General features: G+C 57.1%; 1 protein-coding gene across 1 annotated transcript; it reads left to right on the forward strand.

Annotated features, from left to right (window-relative positions):
- Positions 1–205: 205 nt before the first annotated feature.
- PRR12 (proline rich 12) lies at positions 206–25203 on the forward strand. Its single transcript, XM_048224014.2, has 14 exons — positions 206–748; positions 2286–2398; positions 3419–3580; positions 3665–6981; positions 7516–8182; positions 10260–10654; positions 17578–17694; positions 17928–18061; positions 18361–18839; positions 22170–22295; positions 22407–22504; positions 23676–23822; positions 23908–24003; positions 24236–25203. Exons 1-14 carry the CDS (start codon positions 663–665, stop codon positions 24380–24382), a joined length of 6084 nt encoding a protein of 2027 aa, XP_048079971.1. The 5' UTR covers positions 206–662; the 3' UTR covers positions 24383–25203.
- Positions 25204–25493: the final 290 nt, after the last annotated feature.

Below are 25493 nucleotides of genomic sequence, written 5' to 3' on the forward strand. Positions count from 1 at the left end.
TCTGCGCGCGGCGGAGTTGGCTTTCTGTACAAACGCTGCGCCCTACACCCCCAGGCCCTGCTAGCGCTCAGTATCTCTCTCTCTCTCTCTCTCTTTTTTTTTTTTTTTTGCATTTGCACGGGATTGTGGGAGGAAGCGGAGCGCAGCCAGACACCCCGCCGCCCGCCCCCCCTTCCCCTCCCCCCTCCCCCAGCCGCCTTGTGCAAAGATGGCTGCACCGTGAGCGCAGAGGAGGAGGAGGCGGCGGCGGCGGCGGCGAGAGAGCGAGCACCCAGCGCCCGCACCCACCCCGGGGCCGCCCGGGACGCCCCCTCCTGAGCGCGCGCCCTCCCTTCTCTCTTGCAAGCGCCGGGGCAAAGGCGGAGACAGCGGGGTCCCTCCTACCCCCCTTTCCCTCCAGGGGGAACCCCCCTTCCCCCCTCCTTGGCTCGGCGGCTGCACCCCCTCCCTTGCCCGCCCCTCCGCCCCTGCCCCCTCCCTCCCCAGCCCGGGGCCTTCCCGGGCCTTCGGCGGCTGCAAAGAAAAAGAGAGAGAGAGAGAGAGAGAGAGAGAGGGGAAAAAAAAAGCAGCAGCGGAGGGAGCGGCGGCGGAGGAGAGCGCGCGCGCGCCCCCTCCCTCCCTCCCTCCCTCCCCCTCCCCCCAATTTCCACCGCGGCCAATTCATGGACAGGAACTACCCCAGCGCCGGCTTCGGGGACCCGCTCGGCGCCGGGGCGGGATGGAGTTACGAGAGGTCAGCGAAAGCTAGGTAAGGAGCCGAGGGTGGCCTGGAGGAAGGGGCCAAGGGGTGGGGGCCCAGCCCGGCCGGGCCTGGCCCGCCTGGCGACGCGTGCATCGCAAACTCCCCTCCGGCTTGCAAGGGAGCGGCCTTCCTCGGTTTGCAACAACGCCGCCGCCCCAGTTTGCAAATTGCAAACTCCGCCAAAGCCAGCTCCGGCATGCAAAGGGAAAGATGCAGCGGGAAAATGGGGGTGCAAAACAATTTCGGACGGAAAGGCCCTGGGAAGGTAGGAGGGACTGGCGAAGCAAGGCCTGGATTTCCCCCCCATCTTTGGATTCCCGGCTTGCTGATCCCTCCCCCCTGCGCTCCAGGCTCTGCTCTTGCAAAGGTGGGATGGAAAGGAGAATTAGAACGCAGACCTGGGGGGCGCCCCCCCTCCGGTCCTATTGTTCCGGGACTGCGCGAGGCCGCGCCACTCGGCCTCCCCCCCCCGAAATTCCGCGCGCAGAGTGGGCACAGGGCCCCGCCCCCTTTCCAAGCTGGGGTTCTGTGTGTGTAAGGGGGGGTCCTGGAATCTGAGACACGCCCCCTTTAGCTCCCCCACCCCCAAAGGCAGAGAATCCTAGTTGATGGCGAGGAGTGGAGTATTTGACCTCTTGAGTCCGAGCCACGAATCCGGGCCGTTGCATGGGAAGATGTTTCCCTGATGTGTAGTTGTGTGTGTGAGCGTGGGCCCTGTTCGTGCTGAGTTGGTAGCCTGCTCACCTGCGAATCAGCCCCTTTCCTGCTGTTTATGTCCTGCCCTCACTCTTCACCTGTCCCCAGCCCCCCCGCCCCCTGTGTTTCCCAGCGTGGCTGGGCATGACCCCACATGTGTTAGGATTTTCCATTTGGGACTTAGAGCTCTGTATGTTTCCTTCCCCACGGGTGAGCTGGATAGTCGTTTGCACACATACCTGGGTTTGCAGGGGCCCATGCATTTGAACCGCAACCCCGGGGGATGGACACTGTTCATGTTCGCACTTGTACCTGGTACTTTCCCCTAGTCCTATCCCTTCCCCACCCCCCATCCCGGCCCTTTGGGGAACAGTCTACCTCCTGCTCCCGACTCGGTTTGCATCACTCCATGAGGTTCAGGGCCATGTGTTCCCACGTGTGTGCAGTAGAGTGGGCGTCCTTATGCACCTCTCAGGTTGGCCCCAGGGCCTTGTGTCATCCAGGGGGTGGTGGGCTCGGTAGGAGGTCCATGCCTTTCACATTTTCAAGTTGAGGCACTTCCTCTGACTCTTCACCCTCTTCTGTTTGTCTTGTCGCTGTGCATGGCTGTGTTTGTAAACGTGAGACTGTCCGGGCTCTATTTATTGGGACTCCAGTGGGGAATGTTTCATGGCTCTTTCAGTTGGATACCCCGGTTCCCTTGTCTTCTTTCCTTCAGGGCCCAAGGTTCCTTAGGATAACCCCCAGTCAGCTGGAAGATTCCCCCCACACCCTGGGGGATTTGCTGAGTTCCCTTCTCCTAGGGCAGCTTCGGAGGACACCCTAACATCTCTCCCTTCCCCCCCAGCTTGGTCTATGGCAGCTCCAGGACCTCGCACCCCGAGACCGACATCTTACACCGCCAGGCCTACGCGGCCCCCCACCCACTGCAAAGCTATGCCACCAACCACCACCCGGCAGGTACGGCCCCCGTCCTGCCCCGCCTGGGCTGGCCCTCCCTCCGAGGCAGCTGGTTGGCTGCTGAAAGTTCCACCCCTCCTAATTGGCCGTGCCCTGTGTCCTGGCCCGCCCCTTGCTACCTCTCCTCTGATTGGTTGCCTCTGAGGCTGCTGGTCCCTGCTCAATTTCACGCTGGATTCGTCCACCCTTGTCTCTGGCCCCGCCTCTTTCGCTCCAATTGGCCCCGTCCCCTCAGCCCCCAAATCCCACCTTCTCTTCCAGGCTTTTCCTCCTCTCTATCCCACCCCAGCCCTTTCCCTCTGGGTTTGCCCATCGTCTTGGTTCCTTGTTTTGTGAATTCGTTCTTCCTGATTCCTTTTCTTCCTGATTGGCTCTTAGTCTTTGGACCTTCCCTTTTTTTCCTGGGTTTGCCCACCACCTTATTCTTTTCCCTGTAGTCCTACCTCTAGCGCTTCTGATTGGTTCCCTTCTTCCTGACTGAATCAGCAAGGACATCATATTGTCCGATTTGATCCTTAACTTTCCTAGTTGGCTCCTTCCCTTTTTTCTTTCCCATTTTTTCCCCCGGGATCCTCCCACTTTTAATCAACCCTTTTCGGCCTGTCCTCTGGTCCCTCTGAGTGGCCCCAGTTACCCCATCCCTTCCCCTTCCTTGCTAGAATTGCCCAAATCCTTTTGTGTCTCCCCTGCCCCCTGCCCCCCATAAGAACTCTGTCCTGTTGCACCCACTTCCTGTGATTGTGGGTTTTTCTACTCCTTTGCTTACCTTTCCTCCCCTGGGCTCCCTGCCCCTATGATTGGGGTGCACCTCATCCTGCTTATTGGCTCTCTTTTTCCCTTTTGTTGTCCTCAGCCCTGTCTCCTTAGCTTGGCTCTGTCCACTGTATCCTCTTGGAATCTCCGTCTTTACTTCCTCCAGCCCTTTTCCCTGACCCAACTAGCTTTTGGCCTCTTCCTTTTCCCTTTCAACTCTGCCTTACAAGCCCACTTAGCTGACTCTACCCCCTTGTCCTTGGCCAGGCCTCTCTGGACTCTTTGACACTGGCCTCCACCACGCGGGCTCAGCAGGGCCCGACGCCTCCGTCATGAACCTCATCTCGGCCCTGGAGTCCCGGGGCCCCCAGCCTGGCCCCTCTGCCTCCTCTCTCCTCTCCCAGTTCCGCAGTCCTTCCTGGCAAACAGGTAAGCCCAGCGCCGGCCCAGGAGGGCCAGGGTGGGGCTGGCATGTGGTCCGCCCTGACCTATGGTCTTCTCCATCGTCCCCAGCCATGCACACGCCAGGCCCCACGGAGCTCTTCATTTCAGGCGCTCTGCCGGGTTCCAGCACCTTTCCATCCTCCTCTGCCCTGTCGGCCTACCAGCACCCGGCTTCCTTCGGCAGCCGCCCCTTCCCAGTGCCCTCGTCCCTCAGCCTCCAAGACCCCCCATTCAGCCCCCCAGCTAATGGGCTCCTGTCCCCTCATGACGTGTTGCACCTGAAGCCCTCGCAGGCACCTACGGTGCCATCCTCGCTGGGCTTCGAGCGCCTGGCGGGGGGCGGTGTCCTGGGGCCCGCTGGTCTTGGCCCGGCCCAGACCCCTCCTTACCGCCCCGGCCCCCCAGACCCCCCGCCACCTCCCCGCCACCTCCCGACTCAGTTCAACCTGCTGGCTTCCTCTTCCGCTGCTGCCGCCGCCGCCGAGCAGTCTTCCCCACAGCTGTACAACTTCTCGGGTGCTGCCCCTGGCCCCCCGCCACCCGAGCGGGCCCTGCCCCGCCAGGACACCGTCATCAAGCACTACCAGCGGCCGGCCAGTGCCCAGCCCCCACCGCCCCCGCCACCAGCCCATGCCCTCCAGCACTACCTGAGCTGTGGAGGCAGCTATCCCTCCATGGGCCACAGGGCTAACCTGGCCTGCAGCCCCCTGGGCGGTGGGGAGCCCTCCCCTGGTGCTGGCGAGCCTAGCAAGGCCGGGCCCAGTGGAGCCACGGCTGGGGCATCGGGCCGGGCTGCAGGCCCCGAGGGGGCTGGAGGAGGTGGGGCAGGGGGTGGCGGTGGAGGTTACCGCCCCATCATTCAGTCGCCCGGTTACAAGACGGGCAAAGGCGGTTATGGAGCAGCCGCAGGCGGTGCCAACAGGCCCCCACCGCCCCGTTCAACGGCCACGCCCAAATGCCAGAGCCTGGGTGGGCCAGCAGCGGCCTATGCCACCGGGAAGGCCTCTGGGGCTGGTGGGGCAGGTGGCCAAGCCTATTCCCCCGGTCAGCCCCAAGGGCTTCTAGGACCCCAGGCCTACGGGCAAGGGTTTGGAGGGGGTCAAGCACAGGACTTGAGCAAAGGCCCTAGCTACTCAGGGGGGCCCCCACAGCCCCCCAGTGGTCCCCCGCCTCCTGGCCTAGCCACGTGTCAGAGCTACTCCCCGGATCAGCTGCAGGGGCAGCTGTATGGGGTTCAGGGTGAGCCATACCCAGGGCCAGCTGCCCACTCCCAGGGGCTACCCACGGCCAGCCCCTCGCTCAGCTACAGCACTGGCCATTCCCCAGCGCTCTCGGGTCACGGCGGTGGCTGGGGGCCCAGCTCACTGGGGGGTGGCGGGGAGGCCAGCCCTTCTCACATCATCCGCCCACTGCAGTCGCCGCCTGCCCCCGGCCGCCCGCCCGGAGTCGGCTCTCCAGGAGCCCCTGGCAAATACCTGAGTTCCGTCCTGGCCTCAGCCCCTTTCCTGGCGCCCCCAGGAGCAGGCAGCTACGCAGCCGGAGCAGGTGGCTACAAAGGCAAGGGGGATGGCTCGGAGCTGCTGGCTGGGCCCGGCGGGCCTCCTGCCGAGCGCACGGAAGATGAGGAATTCCTCATCCAGCATCTCCTGCAGGCACCTAGCCCCCCGCGGACCTCAGGGGCAGACGGCTTGGTGGGTGAAGATGGGGCAGCGGATGCCTCCAAGGGACTTGGGGGTAGTGGTGGGGCCGGGGGGCCACCGGGCACACCCTACGAGCTGGCCAAGGAAGACCCCCAGAGGTATCATCTGCAGAGTGTCATCCGTACCAGTGCCAGCCTTGATGAGGGCGCCACGGCGGCCCTGGAGCTGGGCCTGGGGAGGCTGAAGGAGAAGAAGAAAGGGCCAGAACGGGGTGGTGAGACCCCGGAGGGGCTGGCCACCTCAGTTGTCCACTATGGGGCAGGTGCCAAGGAGCTGGGGGCCTTCCTCCAAAAGAGCCCACCGCCCCCACCTCCCACAGCTCAGCCTGCCCAGCCCACACCCCATGGCCTCCTCCTGGAGGCTGGGGGCCCTGACCTCCCACTGGTGCTGCCTCCGCCTCCACCCCCACAACTGCTCCCCTCAGTCCTCAGCCATGCCCCCAGCCCCTCTCCCAGTGCCCCAAAAGTTGGCGTTCATCTCCTTGAGCCAGCCACCCGTGACGGTGCACCCCAGCCGCCCCCACCGCCGCCCCCACCTCCGCCACCCATGCCCCTCCAGCTTGAGGCTCACCTCCGCAGCCACGGCCTGGAGCCTGGCGCCCCCAGCCCCCGCCTGCGACCTGAGGAGAGTCTGGAGCCGCCAGGCGCCATGCAGGAATTGCTTGGGGCCCTGGAGCCACTGCCCCCAGGGCCTGGTGACACTGGCGTGGGCCCGCCTAATACCGAGGGCAAGGATCCCTCAGGTGCCTACCGCAGCCCAAGCCCGCAAGGCACCAAGGCCCCCCGCTTTGTGCCACTCACGTCCATCTGTTTTCCTGACTCCTTGCTCCAAGATGAGGAGCGCAGCTTCTTCCCCACCATGGAGGAGATGTTCGGCGGAGGGGCAGCGGACGACTATGGCAAGGCAGGGCCGCCCGAGGACGAGGGCGATCCCAAGGCGGGGACTGGGCCGCCTCCAGGCCCCCCTGCCTATGATCCCTATGGGCCCTACTGCCCTGGTCGGGCGTCTGGAGCCGGGCCCGAGACGCCGGGCCTGGGCCTGGACCCCAACAAACCGCCTGAGCTGCCCTCCACGGTCAATGCCGAGCCTCTGGGCCTGATCCAGAGTGGGCCACACCAGGCGGCCCCGCCACCCCCACCTCCCCCTCCACCACCGCCGCCTGCCTCCGAGCCCAAGGGAGGCCTGACCTCGCCCATCTTCTGCTCTACCAAGCCAAAGAAGCTGCTCAAGACGTCCTCCTTCCACTTACTACGGCGCCGTGACCCGCCCTTCCAGACGCCCAAGAAGCTGTATGCCCAGGAGTACGAGTTTGAGGCGGATGAGGACAAGGCCGATGTGCCCGCTGACATCCGCCTCAACCCTCGGCGCCTGCCTGACCTGGTGTCCAGCTGCCGCTCCCGCCCAGCCCTCTCACCCCTGGGTGACATTGACTTCTGTCCACCCAACCCAGGCCCTGATGGCCCCAGGCGCCGTGGCCGCAAGCCCACAAAGGCTAAGCGCGATGGCCCACCCCGGCCCCGGGGTAGGCCCCGGATCCGCCCGCTGGAGGTCCCCACCATTGCTGGGCCAGCCTCAGCCTCCACGCCCACTGATGGGGCCAAGAAACCTCGGGGCCGGGGCCGTGGTCGGGGCAGAAAGGCCGAGGAGGCAGGGGGCACGCGGCTGGAGCCCCTGAAGCCACTTAAGGTAAGGGGGACTGGGGTCCAGATGGCTAAGTTTTAGAGAAAGCTAAGGCTTGGGACCACAGTTCTGGGGCCTGATGGGGACTGTGGTTTATGTTCTCGAACCTGTGAGGAAATGAACCTGAGGGTTGGAATTCTAGGCTTCCAGCATCAGAGAGATCTGAGAATTGAGACTTTGGGGTCTGGAGGGAGGCACAGGGTACTGGATCTTGGATTCTTAGGTTCTAGGTCTTAAAGGACCTGTGATTGGGGGTTTCTAGGTTCTTGGGTCTTGTGGGAGGAGGGTCTGGAGGCTGGATTCCCGGGCTAGAAACAAAGAGGGATCAGTGAGTGCTGAGGGAGAAACGCCAGTCCTGTTAATCTGGAACCTGAGAGAAGGGGTCTATGGGCTTGAATTCTAGGGTTCTACAGGCTGAAAGTAGGAATTTGACCTAGGTCCTAAGGGAGGGTTGGGGGCCTGCACCTCAGCCTTTGAGCGGGGAGGGGACTCGGGGCCCCAGACTTGTGGACCCTGACTCCCCACTGCCCCAATATCTAGATCAAGCTGTCTGTGCCCAAGGCCGGCGAGGGTCTGGGAGCCTCCTCGGGCGATGCTGTATCCGGCGCTGACCACAACAGCCTGGACTCCAGCCTGACCCGGGAGAAGATTGAGGCCAAGATCAAGGAGGTGGAGGAGAAGCAGCCAGAGATGAAGTCCGGCTTCATGGCCTCCTTCCTGGACTTCCTCAAGTCGGGCAAGCGTCATCCGCCGCTCTACCAGGCCGGCCTGACGCCCCCACTCAGCCCCCCCAAGAGCGTGCCGCCCTCCGTGCCGGCCCGTGGCCTGCAGCCCCAGCCTCCTGCCGCCCCCACTGTGCCACATCCCCCGCCCGCCGGCGCCTTCGGGCTGGGGGGTGCACTGGAGGCGGCCGAGAGCGAGGGGCTAGGGCTGGGCTGCCCTTCGCCCTGTAAGCGGCTGGATGAGGAGCTGAAGCGCAACCTGGAGACACTGCCCTCCTTCTCCTCGGACGAAGAAGACTCTGTGGCCAAGAACCGGGACCTGCAGGAGAGCATCTCCTCGGCCATCTCCGCGCTCGACGACCCACCCCTCGCTGGGCCTAAGGACACTTCCACCCCAGATGTGCCCTCCTTGGCAACTGAGGCTGCGGTGCCAGGGCCCCCCCCTCTCCCGGGGCTCCCTAGTGCCAGCAGCAATGGCACACCCGGTGAGCTCTGGGAAGATGATTTGGGGGTGGGAGGAGGCTTTCCCTGTTATTCAGGTCACTGGGTACAGTTGTGCAGGTCGTGCACTGTTTAAGGGGCATCATTCACATTGTAGATGAAGTAGATTTGTGTGGATTTACAAATTGAGGGCAAACAAGTGTTATGAGAAAAAGGTATTGTTTTCTGATCTGTCCACAGATGTTAAGTGGGCTAAGGGCCCCCAAGGTGGGCACTGGAGAATGCTGGGACACAGGGCAGGTTATAAGTGATGGGGACAGGTGGGTGACAGGGTACTGAGAGAGCTTTGGAAACTGGCAGGGGATATGGGGCTTGAGAAGGAGCTAGGATTTAGAGATGTATGGTAAAAGACGGACGTCTGTTGCGGGGGGGGGGCGCATAGGGAGAGACTGGAACATTGATTAATTGAGTCTTGTTGGGGGTGAGAAGGAAAGGCTGGGGGTGCGGCAAGGTCTGGATGGTGTTCTGTCCTGAGAGAGGCTTTGGACAAATATTAAGGCGCTTTGATGGGGGGAATGGAGGCAATGATTCGGAGAAAATTAACTGTTTGGGGCAGTTAATGAGGGAGCTTAAGGGCTCAGAGGCGTCCTAGGGAATGGAGAGGACTTCTAGGGGGTTGTAGGAAGGTGGGAAACGGGGAACAAGGAAGCGGGAGGGTGCGAGGCTGAAGCAGAGATGAGAGATGCTGGGGGCTTCTGAGCAGTGTCAGGATTTGCTGAAAAGGGACCGAGCACTGGGGAGTGAGAAGCTTGTAAGGGTCAGGAAGGCTCGTAGCTAAGGACACAGCGTCAGAGAAGAAGCAGTTTTAGGAGTCAGGAGGAATTTTAAGGTGTTAGAGGGGGACGTTAGAACAATCCATGGGGAGTTAGTGGGAAGCAGAGGGCATTAATGATCCCAAGAGTAGAGAGCAGTCCGAGAAAGGGCAGGGAAGCTCTTCGATGGAGGAGGACAAGACCTCCTGAGCAGGAAATGAGGTAGAGGCACAGAGGGAATGACTGGGGAATTAGGAGGGAAGGTAAAAAATGGGAGGTGAGAGCCAGCAAGGGCTTTGAGGCAACTAAGAGGCGTTTCAGGACTAAAAGGGGCAACAGGATGGAAGTTCAAGGGCTCACAATTACCGCTGGAGCTGGGAAGGGGTCTCAGGGAGGGACTTTGACAGAGCGGAAGGGCTTTGGGGGAGTTGAACTGTTGGTGTAGGAAGGAACATTCAGGGACAAGAGAAGAGGGGCTAGGATGGTGAATGGCATTCAGGAACTAGGAGCTGGGTCAGGGCAGGGCAAGGAGCTTTGTAGGGACTTGGGGAGACAAGGGGGAGATGGACTGGGGCTGGAGACAGTTGAGGGATGAGGAAGGGGTGATGGTGGGACAAGGGATGACTGATTTTGATGGAGGGACATTGGGTAATGGTATTAGACCACAATAAGGGACAGAGGGGGAGAGTATGTGGAAGCCAGGAAAAGATGGGGAGGGACCGAGCACCATGTCTGGGAGGGAAGGCTTATTAGGACATTGGAGAAAGAAGTTAAGGGAACAAGGGCTTCCTGTGACTGTCTGGGGACAGAAGTGGATATGAAAAATCGGGGGAGAGGGGAGGGCTGCGGTTCCTGGCTGGCTCAGTCAGTGGAGCATGCTGTTCTTGATCTGCGGGTTGTGGGTTCAAGTCCCATGTTGGGTGTAGAGATTACTTAAAAGCAAAATCTTAAAAACACACAAAAAACAGGGAGGGGACAGAGAACAGATGAGCAGGGTCAGATATGAGCTTTGACAGGATGAAGGACAACAGCAGAAGAGTAAGAAGTGGAGATGAGCGGCATTTGAAGCAGAGACGGGTGTTGGGCTGTGAGGTGAAGGAGAACTCGGGTTGATCAGAATGAATATGGGGGTGCAGAGCAGGAAGAGGGCTGTGTCGGGACCCTGGGGAAGAGAGGAGCCTGAAAGGGCTGAGAACAGACATTGATTGACATTGACCGACACTGACCGCAGACCTAAGGGACTCGCACAGCGGGGGCAGAGGGTGTCTCCCCACTCCGGAGTTCGCCCTGATGCCCCTCTCGCCCCCAGAGCCCCCGCTGCTGGAGGAGAAGCCCCCGCCCTCGCCGCCTCCCGCCCCGACGCCGCCGCCGCCCCCGCCGCCGCCCCCGCCGCCGGCCCTGCCCTCGCCGCCCCCGCTGGTGGCCCCGGTGCCCAGCTCGCCGCCCCCACCGCCCCTGCCCTCGCCGCCTGCCCCGCCGCCGCCCCCGCCGGCCGCGGCCCCCGCCGCGCCCGAGGAGCCCGCTGCCCCGTCCCCCGAGGAGCCCGAGCCGCCCGACGCCCGGCCCCTGCACTTGGCCAAGAAGCAAGAGACTGCAGCCGTGTGCGGAGAGACGGACGAGGAGGCGGGCGAGAGCGGCGGGGAGGGCATCTTCCGGGAGCGCGACGAGTTCGTCATCCGCGCCGAGGACATCCCATCGCTCAAGGTGAGTCCCCTGCGTCGTGTCTGAAAACTGGGGCCGGGGGATTTGACCCCAGATAGGAGATGGGGCGCCTGCGGGATGACAGGCTCCGGGGCTGATGGGGCCGGAACGTGCAGAGGCTGCGTGGGGCTCTGAGATGGGGGTCTGTAAATGGGAGAAAGTGATTGTTAACGTTTATTGCAGATATTCTGGGTGCTGGGGTTCTAGCAAGGAACAGGTCAGGTGCTGGTCACAGTGAAGCTTCTAATTTAATCGCACAAGCCAGGAGAGGCAGGCTTCTTGGCAACGTAGGGCATAATGGTGGAAACGTGAAGCGTTGACAGAATGTACCCATGAATACACATACACGCATATAATCTGTGAGTGTAATAGCCAACGATTTGGAACTGTGAGGCCACATCTTAAACACTTTTTGCAGATCGACCCATGCCCTACTTCCAGTGACTCTACTCCAGGGGTTGGCAAACTGGCCTCCCGGGGCCAAATCCAGTCCCCTGCCTGTTTTTATAAATAAAGTTTTATTGGCACACAGCCATGCCCATGCATTTATAAATCCTCTAGGGCTACTGTCCCCATAGTATGGCAGAGTGAGGTAGTTCAGGCAGAGCTCAGCTGACCCATCAAGCCAAAAATCTTTCTTACTTGCTCCATTACCGGAAAAGTTCGCTGACCTCTTCTGTACTTGGTTCGTTGGAGAGATATATTTGGATCAGAGGATTAATAGCATAGGTGCTTCACAGGGGTAGGTGACATCAGATGGTCATGTAAGGCTTCTCCCAGAACGTGAGGCTGAACATGTGTCAGGTCAGCAAGCCATTGTCACCTTGATGGGGACACCAAAGACTAGGGCCTTTCTTCATATTAGTCACTGTCATGGACTGGGTATTGACTTCCGGCGCCAGGAACATGTTTGGCCCTTGATGTACATTATCATGTTTAATTTATTCTCTGGTGGTTTTCTTCAGACGGGGGTACTGTGGGATGAATGAATTATAAGGTTAGCAACTATGGTTATGCTTTGCTGCTTCATATGTTCTGTGAGATGAACTTAATGTGTCTTTTGCTGTATGATTTTTAATCCATCTTATTGTGGAAGAAGCAGAGCAGTTAGAATAATGGGACTGTACGTACCCATTACTCAGTTTCCACCATCATCACCTCCTGGCTAGTCCGGCATCCTCTCTGCTCCGGCACATCCTACCCCACCAATTCCAGACGTCACGTTCTGTCATCCATACCTTGTCATTTTTTTAGCGTGGTGGTTGCTTCACCCAAAAGAACGTTGATAAAAGGTGTATTAGGGAATTACAAAGCAGAATGCTAGGGTGAATTCTCACGTTCCCACTACCGAACCAGCAATCACAGAATTCCCTGGTCCCTCCTCCTGCATCCCTCGTGGTCCTTCTCACTCCCATAACATCTTATGTACGTTTTTGTTTATTTTAGAGAGAGAGCACGGTGGGGAGGGGCAAAGGGAGAGAGAGAGAGAATCGCAAGTAGACTCTGCGCTGAGTGCAGAGCCCGATGCCAGGCTCGATCTCACGACCCTGAGATCATGACCTGAGCCGAAACCGAGAGTCAGACGCTCCACCAGGCGCACCACGTTATTTCATTTTAACTTCATGACTTCTGAGGCTGATTTGATCCGCAGCTGGGACAGGCGAGGAAGATATTGAATGAACAGCAGTGATAGGAACAGCTACCAGCTCCTTAGGACAGGATTTGGGACCTACAGAATTCGGAATTTAGTTTGATTTTTTTTTTTTCTTTTTTCTTAAAATTTTTTAAGACATTTTATTTATTTATTTGACAGAGCACACTAGCAGGGGGAGAAGCAGAGGGAGAGGGAGAAGCAGGCTCCCTGCTGAGCAGGGAGCCCAATGCAGGGGCTCAATCCCAGGACCCTGGGATCATGACCTGAGCCGAGGGCAGACGCTTCACTGACTGAGACACCCAGGCTCACCTCGTTCTTAATTTTTTTAACTTAATTAAATTTAAAAAAAAAAAACTGAGCTTTATGCCCAGTGTGGGGCTAGAACTCACATCCCTTAGTCAAGAGTCACATGCCTACTGACTGAGCCAGCCAGGTACCCCCTTTTTTTTTTTTTACATTAATTGTGGTAGCCTTTACATAGCTTGAAATGTATCATTTTAACCATTTTTAAGGGTACCATTCAATGGCCTTAAGTATACTCACATTGTTGTGCAATGTCAACCATTGTCTCCAGGTTTTCTCCTTACTTATTTATTTTTTTAAGATTTTATTTATTTGAAAGAGAGGGAGACGAGCACAAGCAGGGGGAGGGGCAGAGGGAGAAGCAGACTCTGTGCTGAGCAGGGAGCCCGATGCAGACTCAATCCCAGGACCCTGGGATCACGACTGATCCAAAGGCAGATGCTTAACCGACTGAGCCCCCCAGGCGCCCCCAAGTTTTATCTTTATAATCACCTCTCACGATAGGGATTACTCTTCCTGTTTTACAGGGAAGGAAACTGAGGCTCCGAGTGGTAAAGTAGCCTTCCTAGACTTTCATGGCTCGGGACCCGCATCCGCTCTGTTGGCCCCAGGAGCCTGGGCTCTCAGCACCAGATTCAGCCTTTCGCTGTGTACTTTCTATCAAACGTTGACAATGGCAGTGGCAGATGGCGGCGGGGCGCCCAGTACTGGGCCGAAAGAACAGGGCTTTTACCGATGAGGAAGTTCACATTCAGAGAGAGGGACTCACTTGGCTGGTGGGTGCCGAGCTGGGATTGGAGCCGCAGCCATCCGACACCACCTCCCAGCTGGCACGGGGCCGGGCAAGGACTCAGATGCTTAAAATACAACACGAGTGTGCATTACAATGGGGGGACACACAGCCCCAGGACTGAACCACTCCTGCAGTCATCGGAGACTCGTTTGTGTGCTTGGAGTCAGGGCAGGCTGGCGGCATCGTTACTGAGAGCCCAGGTTTGGCCTTAACCTGACCGGTTCACATCTGTGCCGCTTCTGGGCTGGGCTGGTGTCGACCCTTCCTGACCATGAATTTCCTCATTTGCAAAATGGGGGTGATCACATTAGTACCTCCCTCAGGTAACGGGAGGATCCAGGCAATAAAGCTCCATGGAACCGTGGGTAGCACCCAGTAGGTATCCCATAAGCTTTGCTTTGGTTACTCATCTCTGCAAAGCTTGGCAAATTTTTTTCTGTAAAGGGCCAGCTAGTGACTGTTTGAGGCTTTGCAGGGCACAGGATCTCTGCTTACATCTTCTTGTTTTGTTTTTACGATCTTTTAAAAATTAGGAACCATTCTTAGCTTATAGATCTGTGAAAATAGGCAACAGACCATAGTTTGTTCCAGAGCAATGGTAGTCCAATAGAAATATTTATGAGCTGTATACATCATTTTATTTTTATTTTCTTTAAAGATTTTCTTTATTTATTTAAGAGAGAACACAAGCGGGGTAAGGAGCAGAGGGAGAAGCAGACTCGAGCAGGATGAGGGGCAGAGAGAGAGGGAGAAGCAGATTCCCCGCTGAGCAGGGAGCCCGACGAGGGACTCAGTCCTGGGACTCGGGGATCATGACCTGAGCCGAAGGCAGACGCCCAACTGACTGAACCACCCAGGTGCCCCTGTATACATCATTTTAAACTTTCTTGTATCCACGCTTAAAAAAAGTGAGGTGTACCTGGCTAGCTCAGTTGGTAGAGCACTTGACTCTGGATCTCAGGCCTGAGTTCAGGCCCCACCTTGGGCATGGAGACTTCTTAAAAGAAAAAAAAGAATAAAAAAAAAGCTTAAAAATGGGTGAGATTAGCTACAGGAGTGAATTTTAACACAGCTTATTTAAAACAATCATTTCGGTATGTAATCAATGTAGAAAATACTAACGAGATGTTTTACATTCTTTGTGTATCAAGCCTTTGAAATTCTGTGTATATTTTATACTCAGGGCACGTCCTCGGGGCAGCCGGATTAGCACAAGGTTGGCCTTGGCCCCCTCTCTGCTTCAGCTTCCCTGTCTGTAAAATGGGACTAGTAACATTAACTCCCAGTTCTTGGAGATGTTGAGATTTAGCAGGACGTAAATGCAGAGCTTGTTGGGTGGAGAAAAGTAGGGGGAGCGTGGTCCAGGCGGAGGGAGTAGGGTGCAAAGGTTGTGTCATGAGCAAAAACATGGCATTTGAGGAGTTGAGTGGCTGGATTGTGAGTGCTGAGCCTGGGAAGGTGAGCAAGTGCCAGGTCATGCTGGGGTGAGATCGGTGGGTGCCTCCTTGAGTCCACTTCAGGTTTTCTGGCATCTGCTAGGGCCCCTGGCTAGCAGGGAGGTGGCTGGGGAGGTGTCTAGAACTGATGGCAGTCTGTCTACCAACTCAGTCCTGTGACACTGATTCCCCCGTTAATGGACCGTGAAACTTGCTTGCTTTTTTTTTTTTTTTTTTTTTAGTAGGCTCCACACCCAGCATGGAGCCCACTGTGGGGCTTGAACTCACAACCCTGAGATCAAGAGTTAGATGCTTAATGACTGAGCCACCCAGGCACCCCAAAGCTTTCTTATTACCATCCCACTAGGTGCTTCCAGCTCATTCCCGTCCTACTGCTTATTGCCCTTGTCTCTGCTTCTCAAGAGTTCAAATTCCCAGAAGAGAATCTGATTGGCCCATCTCAGCATTTGGGGCCAAGATAGGATTAGTGATTTGCCTGTTGATTGGCTGCTTGGTCAGGTCTCCTCCAATCAGCTGTGGCTTCCATGGGGCAGGGGCAGGGACTGTGGGCAGGTTAGCTTCCCTAGTGAGGGGAAGTGAGTGTGGTCAGTGATATGATTGACATGAGGAGAAATGGAGAGGACAGCCTGAGAGCTGACTGGCCCTGGTTGGAGATCGGGCAAGGATGATGCCAGGGATTGAACCCCATGACGGCCGAGAGGAAGAGTGGTTTTGGGAAAGCCACCAAGCTCAGTTGGAGTGTGGTGAGCCAGGGGGCTTGAGTCCAGCTAGAGAATCAGCCAGCGCCTTCCAGGAGGCCAATTGGGTAGTGGGAAGGGACAGAGGGTGTGGCCTTCCTTGGCTGGGAGGTATGCTCTGATGGCTTTCTCACAAGCTTCTGAGAACTAGAATGGGGGAAGATCATTTTTAACCTTGAGAGGCAAGAGGCACCTGTTTGTGGAGGGGGGGGCACTGCATATGCAAAAACTTGGAGAATTAGAAAGTCTGGGATTCATCTGCTGAACTTTGAGGGATCTGGATGGTCAGCTCGGCAGGGGCAGGAGAAGAGCAAGGAAAATGAGGCAAAATCTCACTGAGCCGGACTGTGGAACCTGCACTAGGGGCCCTGGAAGGTTTTGGAGCAGAGCAGGAGGTGTCCCAGTCCTTGGGCCTCTGACCTAGCTCCCCAAGGTCACCAGGAGGGAGGACTGGGAGCCCTACGGTAGCCTGGAGAAAAGGACTTGGGGCCAGAGCACCTGCATCTCTGTCTCATCCTATCTCTTGTGACTTAAGCCAAAAGCCTTTTTAGACCTCATTCTCATCAGGTTATTGTAATCCCTTCTTTGCACTCCCCTGGTTGATCTGAGGAACACACAAAATCATGGATGTGAAAACCACTGACCCAAACTAAGAGTAGGCAGTGGCTGGCTGGCACACAGACCCCAGGGTTACAGCTGCGGCCAGTGGCAGACATCATTAATTGATCTCAGCACTTCTGCTGAGCCTGGTTCTGAGCCACGACCAATCAATTGGAATTGTCATCCGAATCCTATTTATCACTCGAGTGTGACTTCTTTGAATGCAAGGACTAACTTCCGTTCATCTGTGAGTTATCACAATACCCAGTGCACATTTCCTGCTGCAACTTTTTTTTTTTTTAAGATTCAATTATTTATGAGAGAGAGAGAGCGGGGGGAGGAGCAGAGGGAGAGGGACAAGCAGACTCCCCACTGAGTGTGGAGCCCCATGCAGGGCTGGATCCCATGACCCTGAGATCATGACCTGAGCCGAAACCAAGAGTCAGATGCTCAACGGACTGAGCCACCTGTCACACACTTTTCCACGCTGTCCCATGTCATTGGTCATCCCCCTCACAGAAGACTCTGTCCTTCTAGGACTTACTTCGGTGTCGCTTCTTCCAGGAAGCATTCTTGGATTCAGATTGTGTTTGAGGTCCTTCTTTTAGGCTCCCACAGTGTCTGGGCTCTGCTGTTAGTGTGTTTATTCCTTGGGGTATCATGTTTTGGTGCCATGTGTGGCTCTCCTATTATTCACCTCACTTTCCCCACATTAGATGCTGGGTCTGACCTACATCCATCGATTTCCAGCGTCCAGCTGGGGGGTCACACATGTCTCGGGGTGGGGAAGTCATCTGAGTGTTGGGGGAGTGGAGACACAGAAGCCTTAAATCACTGTGTCTTGCCCTGTTGTGGAGAGGAAGATGAATAAGTGGTCTCAGGTCAGCTGTCACCTGTGTTTTCTTGGCACAAGCCACAGCCTCACCCTGTTTTCTTTATTTGCTTCTGTGCCTTGTTGTCTCTGTAATGAAGACCCCATCAAAGGTGCTCGCAGTCTCGTTCACCACTATCCCCGGGGGCCAGCAGAGCATCTGGAAAGTGGTGGGTGGGTGCTCAGGAGTTGACATTACTTTATGTCAGGACAGAGGCTTACGTCGTGGCGTAACAGTGTAACAACTAAAACTTTGTAGCAGAGGAAGGAACAGCTTGTTTGAGAGTCTTGGGTAAGCGCAGCTGGGACATGGCCAGCCTCGAGCTGCCTCCCCAGGGCTGAGAACGTCCTAGGGCCAAAAGATATGTGTTGGCCAGTGTTCGGTGATACCTGTTGACAACAGTGCCTTTTCTCGAAGGGGGTATCGAGGGAGGACGTAGCGCCCAGAATTGGGGGCGGGAAGGGCAGGAACGAGGGCTGACCTTGCTGGCCTCACTGCACCCCTCCTCAGCTGGCATTGCAGACGGGGCGGGAGCCCCCACCCATCTGGCGAGTGCAGAAGGCCCTGCTGCAGAAATTCACTCCAGAGATCAAGGACGGCCAGCGGCAGTTTTGTGCCACCAGTAATGTAAGCCTGCAGAGGGGAATGAGGGCTCGGGGAGGACTGGGGGGGGTTCTGGAAGCTGAGGGGGTCCCCGTCATGGATGGCTGGGATTCACCCCTTGTCTAGGGGGTATCCCGCAGGGAGGTTCCACCTCCAGGAGGCTGTGGGGGCCCCGGGCCAGGGTGGAAGTCTTGGGTTTCAGGCTGCCTGGCTGTGGTGGATGAAGGCTTTCCTCGTGTTCTTCTTTCCCTCCATAGTATTTGGGGTATTTTGGGGACGCAAAAAACCGGTATCAGCGCCTTTATGTAAAGTTCCTGGAAAACGTCAACAAGAAGGATTACGTGAGGGTCTGTGCTCGGAAACCCTGGCACCGGCCCCCCGTGCCCGTCAGGTACCATGGGGGCCAAGGGGCAGATGGTGTTCAGGGTCGACGGGCATGGGGATGGAACATTCAAGAGAAGACGTAGAGGCAGGGAAAGTGGACACAGGGTGGGAGACAGAGACCCAGAGAGAGAGAGAGAGAGAGAGAGATACCCAGGTTTGGGGTGGGGGGAGACAGAGGCTCAGAAGAAACAAAAGGCAGGAGGGAAGCTGGTTCTTGCTCAGAGCTGTGGGCTTAGCTGGGGACCGCAAAAGGAGAATTTGGGTTTCCTCGGGGCTGCATACAGCCCCTTCTGCATTCCCTTCCAGACGCTCCGGGCAGGCCAAGGGCCCCGTGTCTGCTGGGGGCAGCTCTGCACCTCCCCCCAAGGCCCCGGCACCACCTCCTAAGCCCGAGACCCCTGATAAGACGGTATGTGAGAAGCCCCCAGAGCAGACGCCCGAGACACCTGTGCCCGAGCCTCCTGCTCCAGAGAAGCCATCCCCGCCGCGGCCCGTCGAGAAGGAGAAGGAGAAGGAGAAGGAGCGGGTGACACGTGGGGAGCGGCCGCTACGGGGCGAGCGGAGCGCAGGCGGGCGGCAGCCTCGGCCCGAGCGCAGCCTCACCACGGGACAGCCCGCCACTTCCCGGCTGCCCAAGGCCCGGCCCACCAAGGTGAAGGCCGAACCGCCCCCCAAGAAGAGGAAGAAGTGGCTGAAGGAGGCTGCGGGCAACGCCTCGGCGGGCGGGGGCCCACCAGGCAGCTCCTCGGACTCAGAGTCATCCCCGGGAGCACCTAGCGAGGACGGTGAGGCCCTCAGCAGCCCCGGGGCGGGTGGGGAGGCATGAGCGAGCGAATCCGGGGCCTCAGGAGGAGGCGTGGGCGAGCGCGGTCCTCAGGGTTCCAGGTAGTGTCGGTGAGACAGCAACGAGAATTCATAAATTAAAAACGATAGTGATATTTGTCAGTCAGTTGGCCCCTAACGGGGATGGCTGTCTTCTCTAGCTTCTGTACCCAGATTAACTTGTGTGATGTTCATAGCAGGCTACAAAGTAGATACTGTTATTTTTAAATTTTTAAAAAGATTTTATTTATTTATTTCGGGGGGAGGGTTAGAGGGACAGGGAGAAGGAGAAGCAGACTCCTGAGATCATGACCCCAGCCGAAATCGAGAGTGGGTCGTCCAACACACCAAGCCACCCAGGTCCCAGGGGTAGCTATTTTAACAGAGACTAGCGTGCAAGCAGATGAGAGAGTGAGTTCTCTTTCCATCAAAGCCCAACGTAGGTGGTAGTTTCTTAGAAAATAAGAGGCTCTTCTCAAGGCTGTCCAGGGTCTCTGTTTCCTTTCCTCATGCTGCTCTGCCTTCCACCAGTGGGCTGTCCTCAAGCACGTGGTCAGAGGCAGCCCAGCAGCCCCAAAGCGGCAGGCCTGCCAGCGGGAAGGGACTCTGGGCCGGGAGCAACTGGACCTTCCTTTTAAGTTGCCAGGTCTGGGCGTGGCCCATAGCCTGTCTCTCCTGTCCCATTGGGCAGAAGTCAGTCACATGGCCACACCTAGCTGCGAGGGAGCCTGGGAAATGTAGTCTTTTAACTGGGCAGAGCCATGCTAAATCAGGCCAGGTGGAAGCAGTTGAAGGCAGGTCGTGAAGGTGCCACAAGGGAGGAGATTTAGCAACGGCCCAGATTTGCAGGTCTTTCCTTCTCTGGCCCTCAATTTTCTTTTCCTTCTTAAACGATTTAAAAGTTTAAGTTTAATTAGCATACCATATAGTTCACCTGCTTAAAACGTAAAATTCGGTGGTTTTTAGAATAGTCCTAGAGTTGTCCATCCATCTTGGCAATCAATTTTAGAATACTTTCAATACCCCAAAAAGAACCCCTCTATTGATTGGTTATTACTCCCCTTTCTTCCCTCCCCCCAGCCCTGAGTGACCCGTCATTTACAAACTCTGTGGATTTGCCTATTCTGGGCATTACACACGAGCGAGTCATACAACGTGCAGCCCTTTGTGATTGGCTTCTTTCACTTGGCGTAACATATTTGAGGTTCATCCGTGCGATAGGTGTATCAGGACTTCATTCCTTTTTGCGTCTGAATACTGTCCCACTGCATGGATAGACCACGTTGTATTGATTAATTCACTAGTTGATGGACTTATGGGTTGTTTGTACTCTTGAGCTGTTGTGAATAATGCCACTGTGGACATGCGTGAATAGCTCCAAATTTCCTGAGCTCTGGCAGTGGGGGGAACTGAACTCCACCCTCTTATGGGAGCAGTTCCCCTGCCAAGGAACAATATGGGTCTGGGTCTGTCTCCCCTCAGCCCATTCGACCAGGAGTGAGTGAGTGTGCCTCATGCCTAGATGTCCTGAAGGCTTCGCTCTGCCCAGGAGCCCTCAGAACTAACCTTCTTGCTTGTCTGAGAGCGGTGATGCTCCGTGTCCTGGATGCTGACGCCCTCTCCTTCCTTTAATTCGTAATAGAAGTTCTAGAAAGACGTGGCAGTCCATTCCCATTTGGCTTCCTGAGCCCCGTTCTTGCACGTATTTACTGAGTACCTACTTCGTGCCACGAACGAGGTTCCAGCAGTGAACAGAATAAACAAAAATATCTATCCTCGTGGGAGCTTACAGTCTAGCTGGGGGAGTCCATCAGATAAACACGTTATGTAACAGAACACAAAACAATGTGAAAAATGGTCAGTGTGAGGCTGGCCAGGCTTAAAGGCAGTTAAGAAAAGCATTTCCGGTACACAGGATCCAGGTGGTATAGAGAGGGGTGTTTTCGGGGGATGGGGGAGTTGGGGAAAGCTTCTGGAAATGACATTGGAGCAGAGATCCGAGTGCAACAGGGTTGGGGTTGGGTGACTGGGAGAGAGAACATTCCAGGCTGGGTGTGTCTGGGGATCAGGAAGGAGGCCAGTGGCTGGAGCGAGTGAGTAAGAGGAGAGGGTGAAAAGTGAGGCCAGAGAAGGAACAGGACCAGATCTTGGAGGAACAGGAGGCCTGGAGCTTCGTGGCCCCACTGGAAGGATTTTACCCTGAGTGAGACAAGAGCCGTAGGAGGGTTTGGGCCAAGACCTGGTGGGGTCTGACTGCCACTGCCAAGTTTTCACTCTGGTCCCTGAAATGGCTGTCACCAAGGACCCTCCACGTGGAGAAGTCAAATGGACATTTCTCATGCCTCTTCCTGAGGGATATTTTAGGGCCATTCTTGGCTGTCCTGCTTCTCTTTTCTCCCCGATGTTCCTTTTTGGGTTTCATGTGAGAGTCCCTCAAGTCCTGACCTTGGGCTTGTTGCTTCACCTCTCACTTGGCAGGCTCAGCTTCCCAGTGAGCCTCGCTAGTTTCTTCCCCCTGGCCCCCCTCCAGACCTCCCCCAAACCCTCCCTCTGGATCCCACTGAGTTCCTTGTCCTAATTTCCCTATCTCAGGGACAGCCCCACTGGCTACTCAGTCAGCAGGCCAGATCTCCAGGAACACACGCCTTTGCTCCCTCACCTCCACAGCTGGGAAGTCCCCAGCCTTCTTTCTCCTCCATCTCTGGATCCTGTCCCTCTGGCCCTGCTACGTCCTAATCCCTTCCTACGTGGTATCATCCCCCTGATCTGTCCCCTACATGGCCTCAGAGGGGTCTTGCTACACTTAACCCTTGCCCCTCCGCTGCTCACAGCTCTCCCATGGCTCCCTAGTACCCACCACAGAAAGCCCCTATCCTCTTCACCTCCCAACTTCCTCCCACAGTCTTGCTTTTTGTGATCTGATCTCTGAGTGGCTTCACTGGTTTGGAAACCAATTATGCTGCTTCTTTAGACTTTGTGGAAGCTACACTGAACTAGTCAAACATGAAGTTCACTGGCCTGGAATGCTTTTTCCCATCAGTCAAGATTTAGCCCTTGGGTGACCTTGAACCACCCCTCCGTGGCTTGCCGGCTGAACTCGTTACTATCAATGCCCGTGACTCCCACCCTTCGAGCATCTTGGGCTGGAACTTGTTGGTCTTCTCCAGCTGACTCGGAGCTCCCTGAGCACAGGGATTTCTCTCCGGCCCTGGTACCTAGAACACTGTCTGCCACCCAGGTGGCCTGAGATGAAGTCGGAATCAGGAGCTCGTGTCCCCTTCCCCCCTCCCCAGAGCGGGCAGTCCCCGGGCGTCTGCTGAAGACCCGGGCGATGCGGGAGATGTACCGAAGCTACGTGGAGATGTTGGTGAGCACGGCACTCGACCCAGACATGATCCAGGCCCTGGAGGACACGCACGGTGAGCCGCGGCCTGGGGAAGAAGGTTCCCCCGCTCCTCCTCTGCACCCCCTGCCCCCGCCTGTGCGTGGTGGGGCTTTAGCTCCTCTGACGCCCCCTCCTGGTCTTGCAGATGAGCTGTACCTACCACCCATGCGGAAGATCGATGGCCTCCTCAATGAGCACAAGAAAAAAGTCCTGAAGCGGCTGTCGCTGAGCCCAGCCCTGCAGGTGCTTGTGGGGCCTGGGCAAGATGGGGTTTGGGGCCAGCGGTCGGGAAGGGGAGAGATGGGTACGAGTCAGCCACCACGGTGCCCGCAAAGCCTCGGGCCCTGGAGGGGGCCACCACTGGAAGGGTCAGGCTTCTCAGGAGCAGAGTTGAGGGTGGGGCTCCGGCAGGAGGGTGTTTCTGTAGACCCAGATGGAGGGGGGCTTGCTGGGCGTGGAGAGGTTGTTGTGAAGGTTGGGGATGGGCAGCTGGGAAAGCCCAGCAGAATTTATGGAGCACAGGTTTGGGGACAACAGGCGGACGAGGCCTTGCTGGGGGGATAGTGGTAAATGGATTGTGATGGCTTCTCTGCCATCACACGGGCTTTGTAGCGTCTCAGGCTTCATTCAGTATTAAGTCACCCGTATGATTTCCTTTCTGGAATGGCCTGGGTTTCAGGGATGGAATATTCGGGCAGCTCTGAAAATTCTGATGGGGATCATTACGTGGGGCTGAGAATTTGGGGGTAGAATGTTAGGGCAGCTGAATTCTGGGATGGAATGTTAGTCTGGCCTTAAAATGTCTGGACGGATATTGGTCTGGTTCTGGGAATTTGGGGATGGATTTTCGGCTGGCTCAGGAAATTCTTGGTGGGATGTTAGTCTCTCAGACGATATGGGATAAAAATACTAATCTGGTTCTAGCACTCCGGGTGGGATGTGAGGATAACTGAGAATTCTGGGATTGAGAGTTGGTCTGGCTCTGAAAGGTCTGGGTCGGATGCCAGGGTTAAAATTTCTGCGGTAGAATATTAGGATAAGGCTGAGAGTTACAGGGTGGAGTATTAATCTGGTTTTAGCATTCTGGGATGGCGTGTCCGCCTGGCACTGGGGATTCTGGATTTTACGCTCTCTCAAAATTTTGAGTAGGATGTTAGGCTGGGGCTGAGAATCCTGAGTGGAATATTAAGGGTCTCTGAGAATCCTGGGCTGGGCCACAAAGCACTTTTTAAGGGTCACCAGACAGGCCTAGGCTCCTCTGTCCTTGGAGAGACCCAAGATTCCCGAGTATCTCCTGATCTACAGCCTGAGGGAAACTGAGGCATCTGACGACTCGGGGGTCTGAGAACTGAGTGGTGGGTTTGGAGAGTGTGGGTCCAGGGGGATGTCCCACTGACCGGTCGGCTTCCCGCAGGACGCCCTGCACACGTTCCCCCAGCTGCAAGTGGAGCAGAGCGGGGAGGGCTCCCCTGAGGAGGGGGCTGTGCGGCTGCGGCCGGCTGGGGAACCCTACAACCGCAAGACGCTCAGCAAGCTCAAGAGGAGCGTGGTCCGAGCCCAGGTGGGGCCGGGGATGGGTGGGCGGTGTGGGCGCCTGGGGCGAGGTGCGGGCAGTGGGGTGAGGCTTCTGCGCTCCATCTGTCCAGGAGTTCAAAGTTGAGCTGGACAAGTCGGGTTACTACACGCTCTACCACTCACTCCACCACTATAAGTACCACACCTTCCTGCGCTGCCGGGACCAGGTAAGCCCGCCCGCAGCGCCCTGGGGTTCTGCCCCACTGGCCCTGCTCTGGACCCAGGGGTCCAGGCCGCCAGCTCCTCCTCCCTCAGACCCAGGGATCCAGGCTCCTAGCCCCCTCCTCCCTCAGACCCAGGGGTCCAGCTCCCAGCCCCCCTTTCCCTGGAATATCGATCCCTAGACCTCCAGGCCCCCTGGTGGCCACCTGCCCCAGCTCCCTGTTTAACGCCCTGCAGACCCTGGCCATCGAGGGCGGTGCTGAGGACCTCGGTCAGGAGGAGGTGGTCCAGCAGTGCATGCGGAACCAGCCGTGGCTGGAGCAGCTCTTCGACTCCTTCAGCGACCTGCTGGCCCAAGCACAGGCCCACAGCCGCTGCGGGTGACCCCGCCCAGCCTGGGGGAGCCACCTCTTCCATGAACGGAGAATTGGGACAGAACTGTGTCCTCAGGAGCTAACCCCCTGGGCCCCATCGCCAGGAAAGGGGGGGGGTCATTGGTCAGGGTGTGTCCATGCTGCCCCCACAGGGCAGGGTTCAAAGTTCGACTCCTCCCCTCTCCCACGCCCCCTCCACTCCCTCCCCAGCCCTCCCACTGTCCGGTGTACAGAGAAATTATTTATATATATGTATAAATGTCTATTTAGTAACGGTTTCCCTCCCCACCTTGCCCCAATCCTCTCTCCACAGCCACAGCCCCGCCCCCTCCACCTTGTACATAATGTATAGGAAAAGTCTATGTATGGTTGAGGGGGGCGGGGTGGCTTCAGAGAGCTGGGGGACCCCCCACCCCCCACCCCCACAGGCCAAGATCTTTGCTAAAGGCCATTCCCTCCCCAGGGCATTCGGCATCGGGTGGGAGGGGGAAAACGCATCTTGTTAATTATTTTTAATCTTATTTATTGTACATACCTGGGGCGGAGGGCTGGGGAGGTGGAGGGGGGAGAAGGGTCCCCTCCCTTTGGCCCTCCCGCTCCTTTTCTACTGCGATTGTCTGTGTCTCCCCCCCCACCGCCCCATCCCCTTGTCGTCTGGATGTGGTTCTATTTTTTATCCGTCTCCTCTCCCCTCCCCGCTCTCTAACCCCTCTGCTCCTACCTCCTGACCACCCTTTGTCTCTTGCTCTTTCTTGGGCTTCTGTACAACTCAACTTGTATACACTGTGTACACACAACCAGCCAAACGAAAACCCAACAGCAAACACTTTATCGGCTGGCTGGAGTGCCTCTGTCCTGCGGCGTCTGGGCGGGACCCTGGAGCCCCTGGAGCCGCCGGAAGTGGCGGGGCTGGGGTCCGTTGTATGCGTCACATCTCGCTGTGTAGAATCAGCCCGCCCCCCCGAAATTTAGTGACTTAAAACAAGAAATGCTTATCCTCTGGTTTCTGAGAATGAGGAACTGGGGAGAGGGTCAGGTGGGTGGTCCCGTCCCAGGGTCTGTTATGAGGGTGCAAAGTCAGCCAGAGCAGCAGTCCTCCGGGGATTGACTGGGGTTGTAGG

This window comes from Ursus arctos, unplaced genomic scaffold (assembly GCF_023065955.2).
Source record: "Ursus arctos isolate Adak ecotype North America unplaced genomic scaffold, UrsArc2.0 scaffold_19, whole genome shotgun sequence".
Classification (NCBI taxonomy): Eukaryota; Metazoa; Chordata; class Mammalia; order Carnivora; family Ursidae; genus Ursus; species Ursus arctos.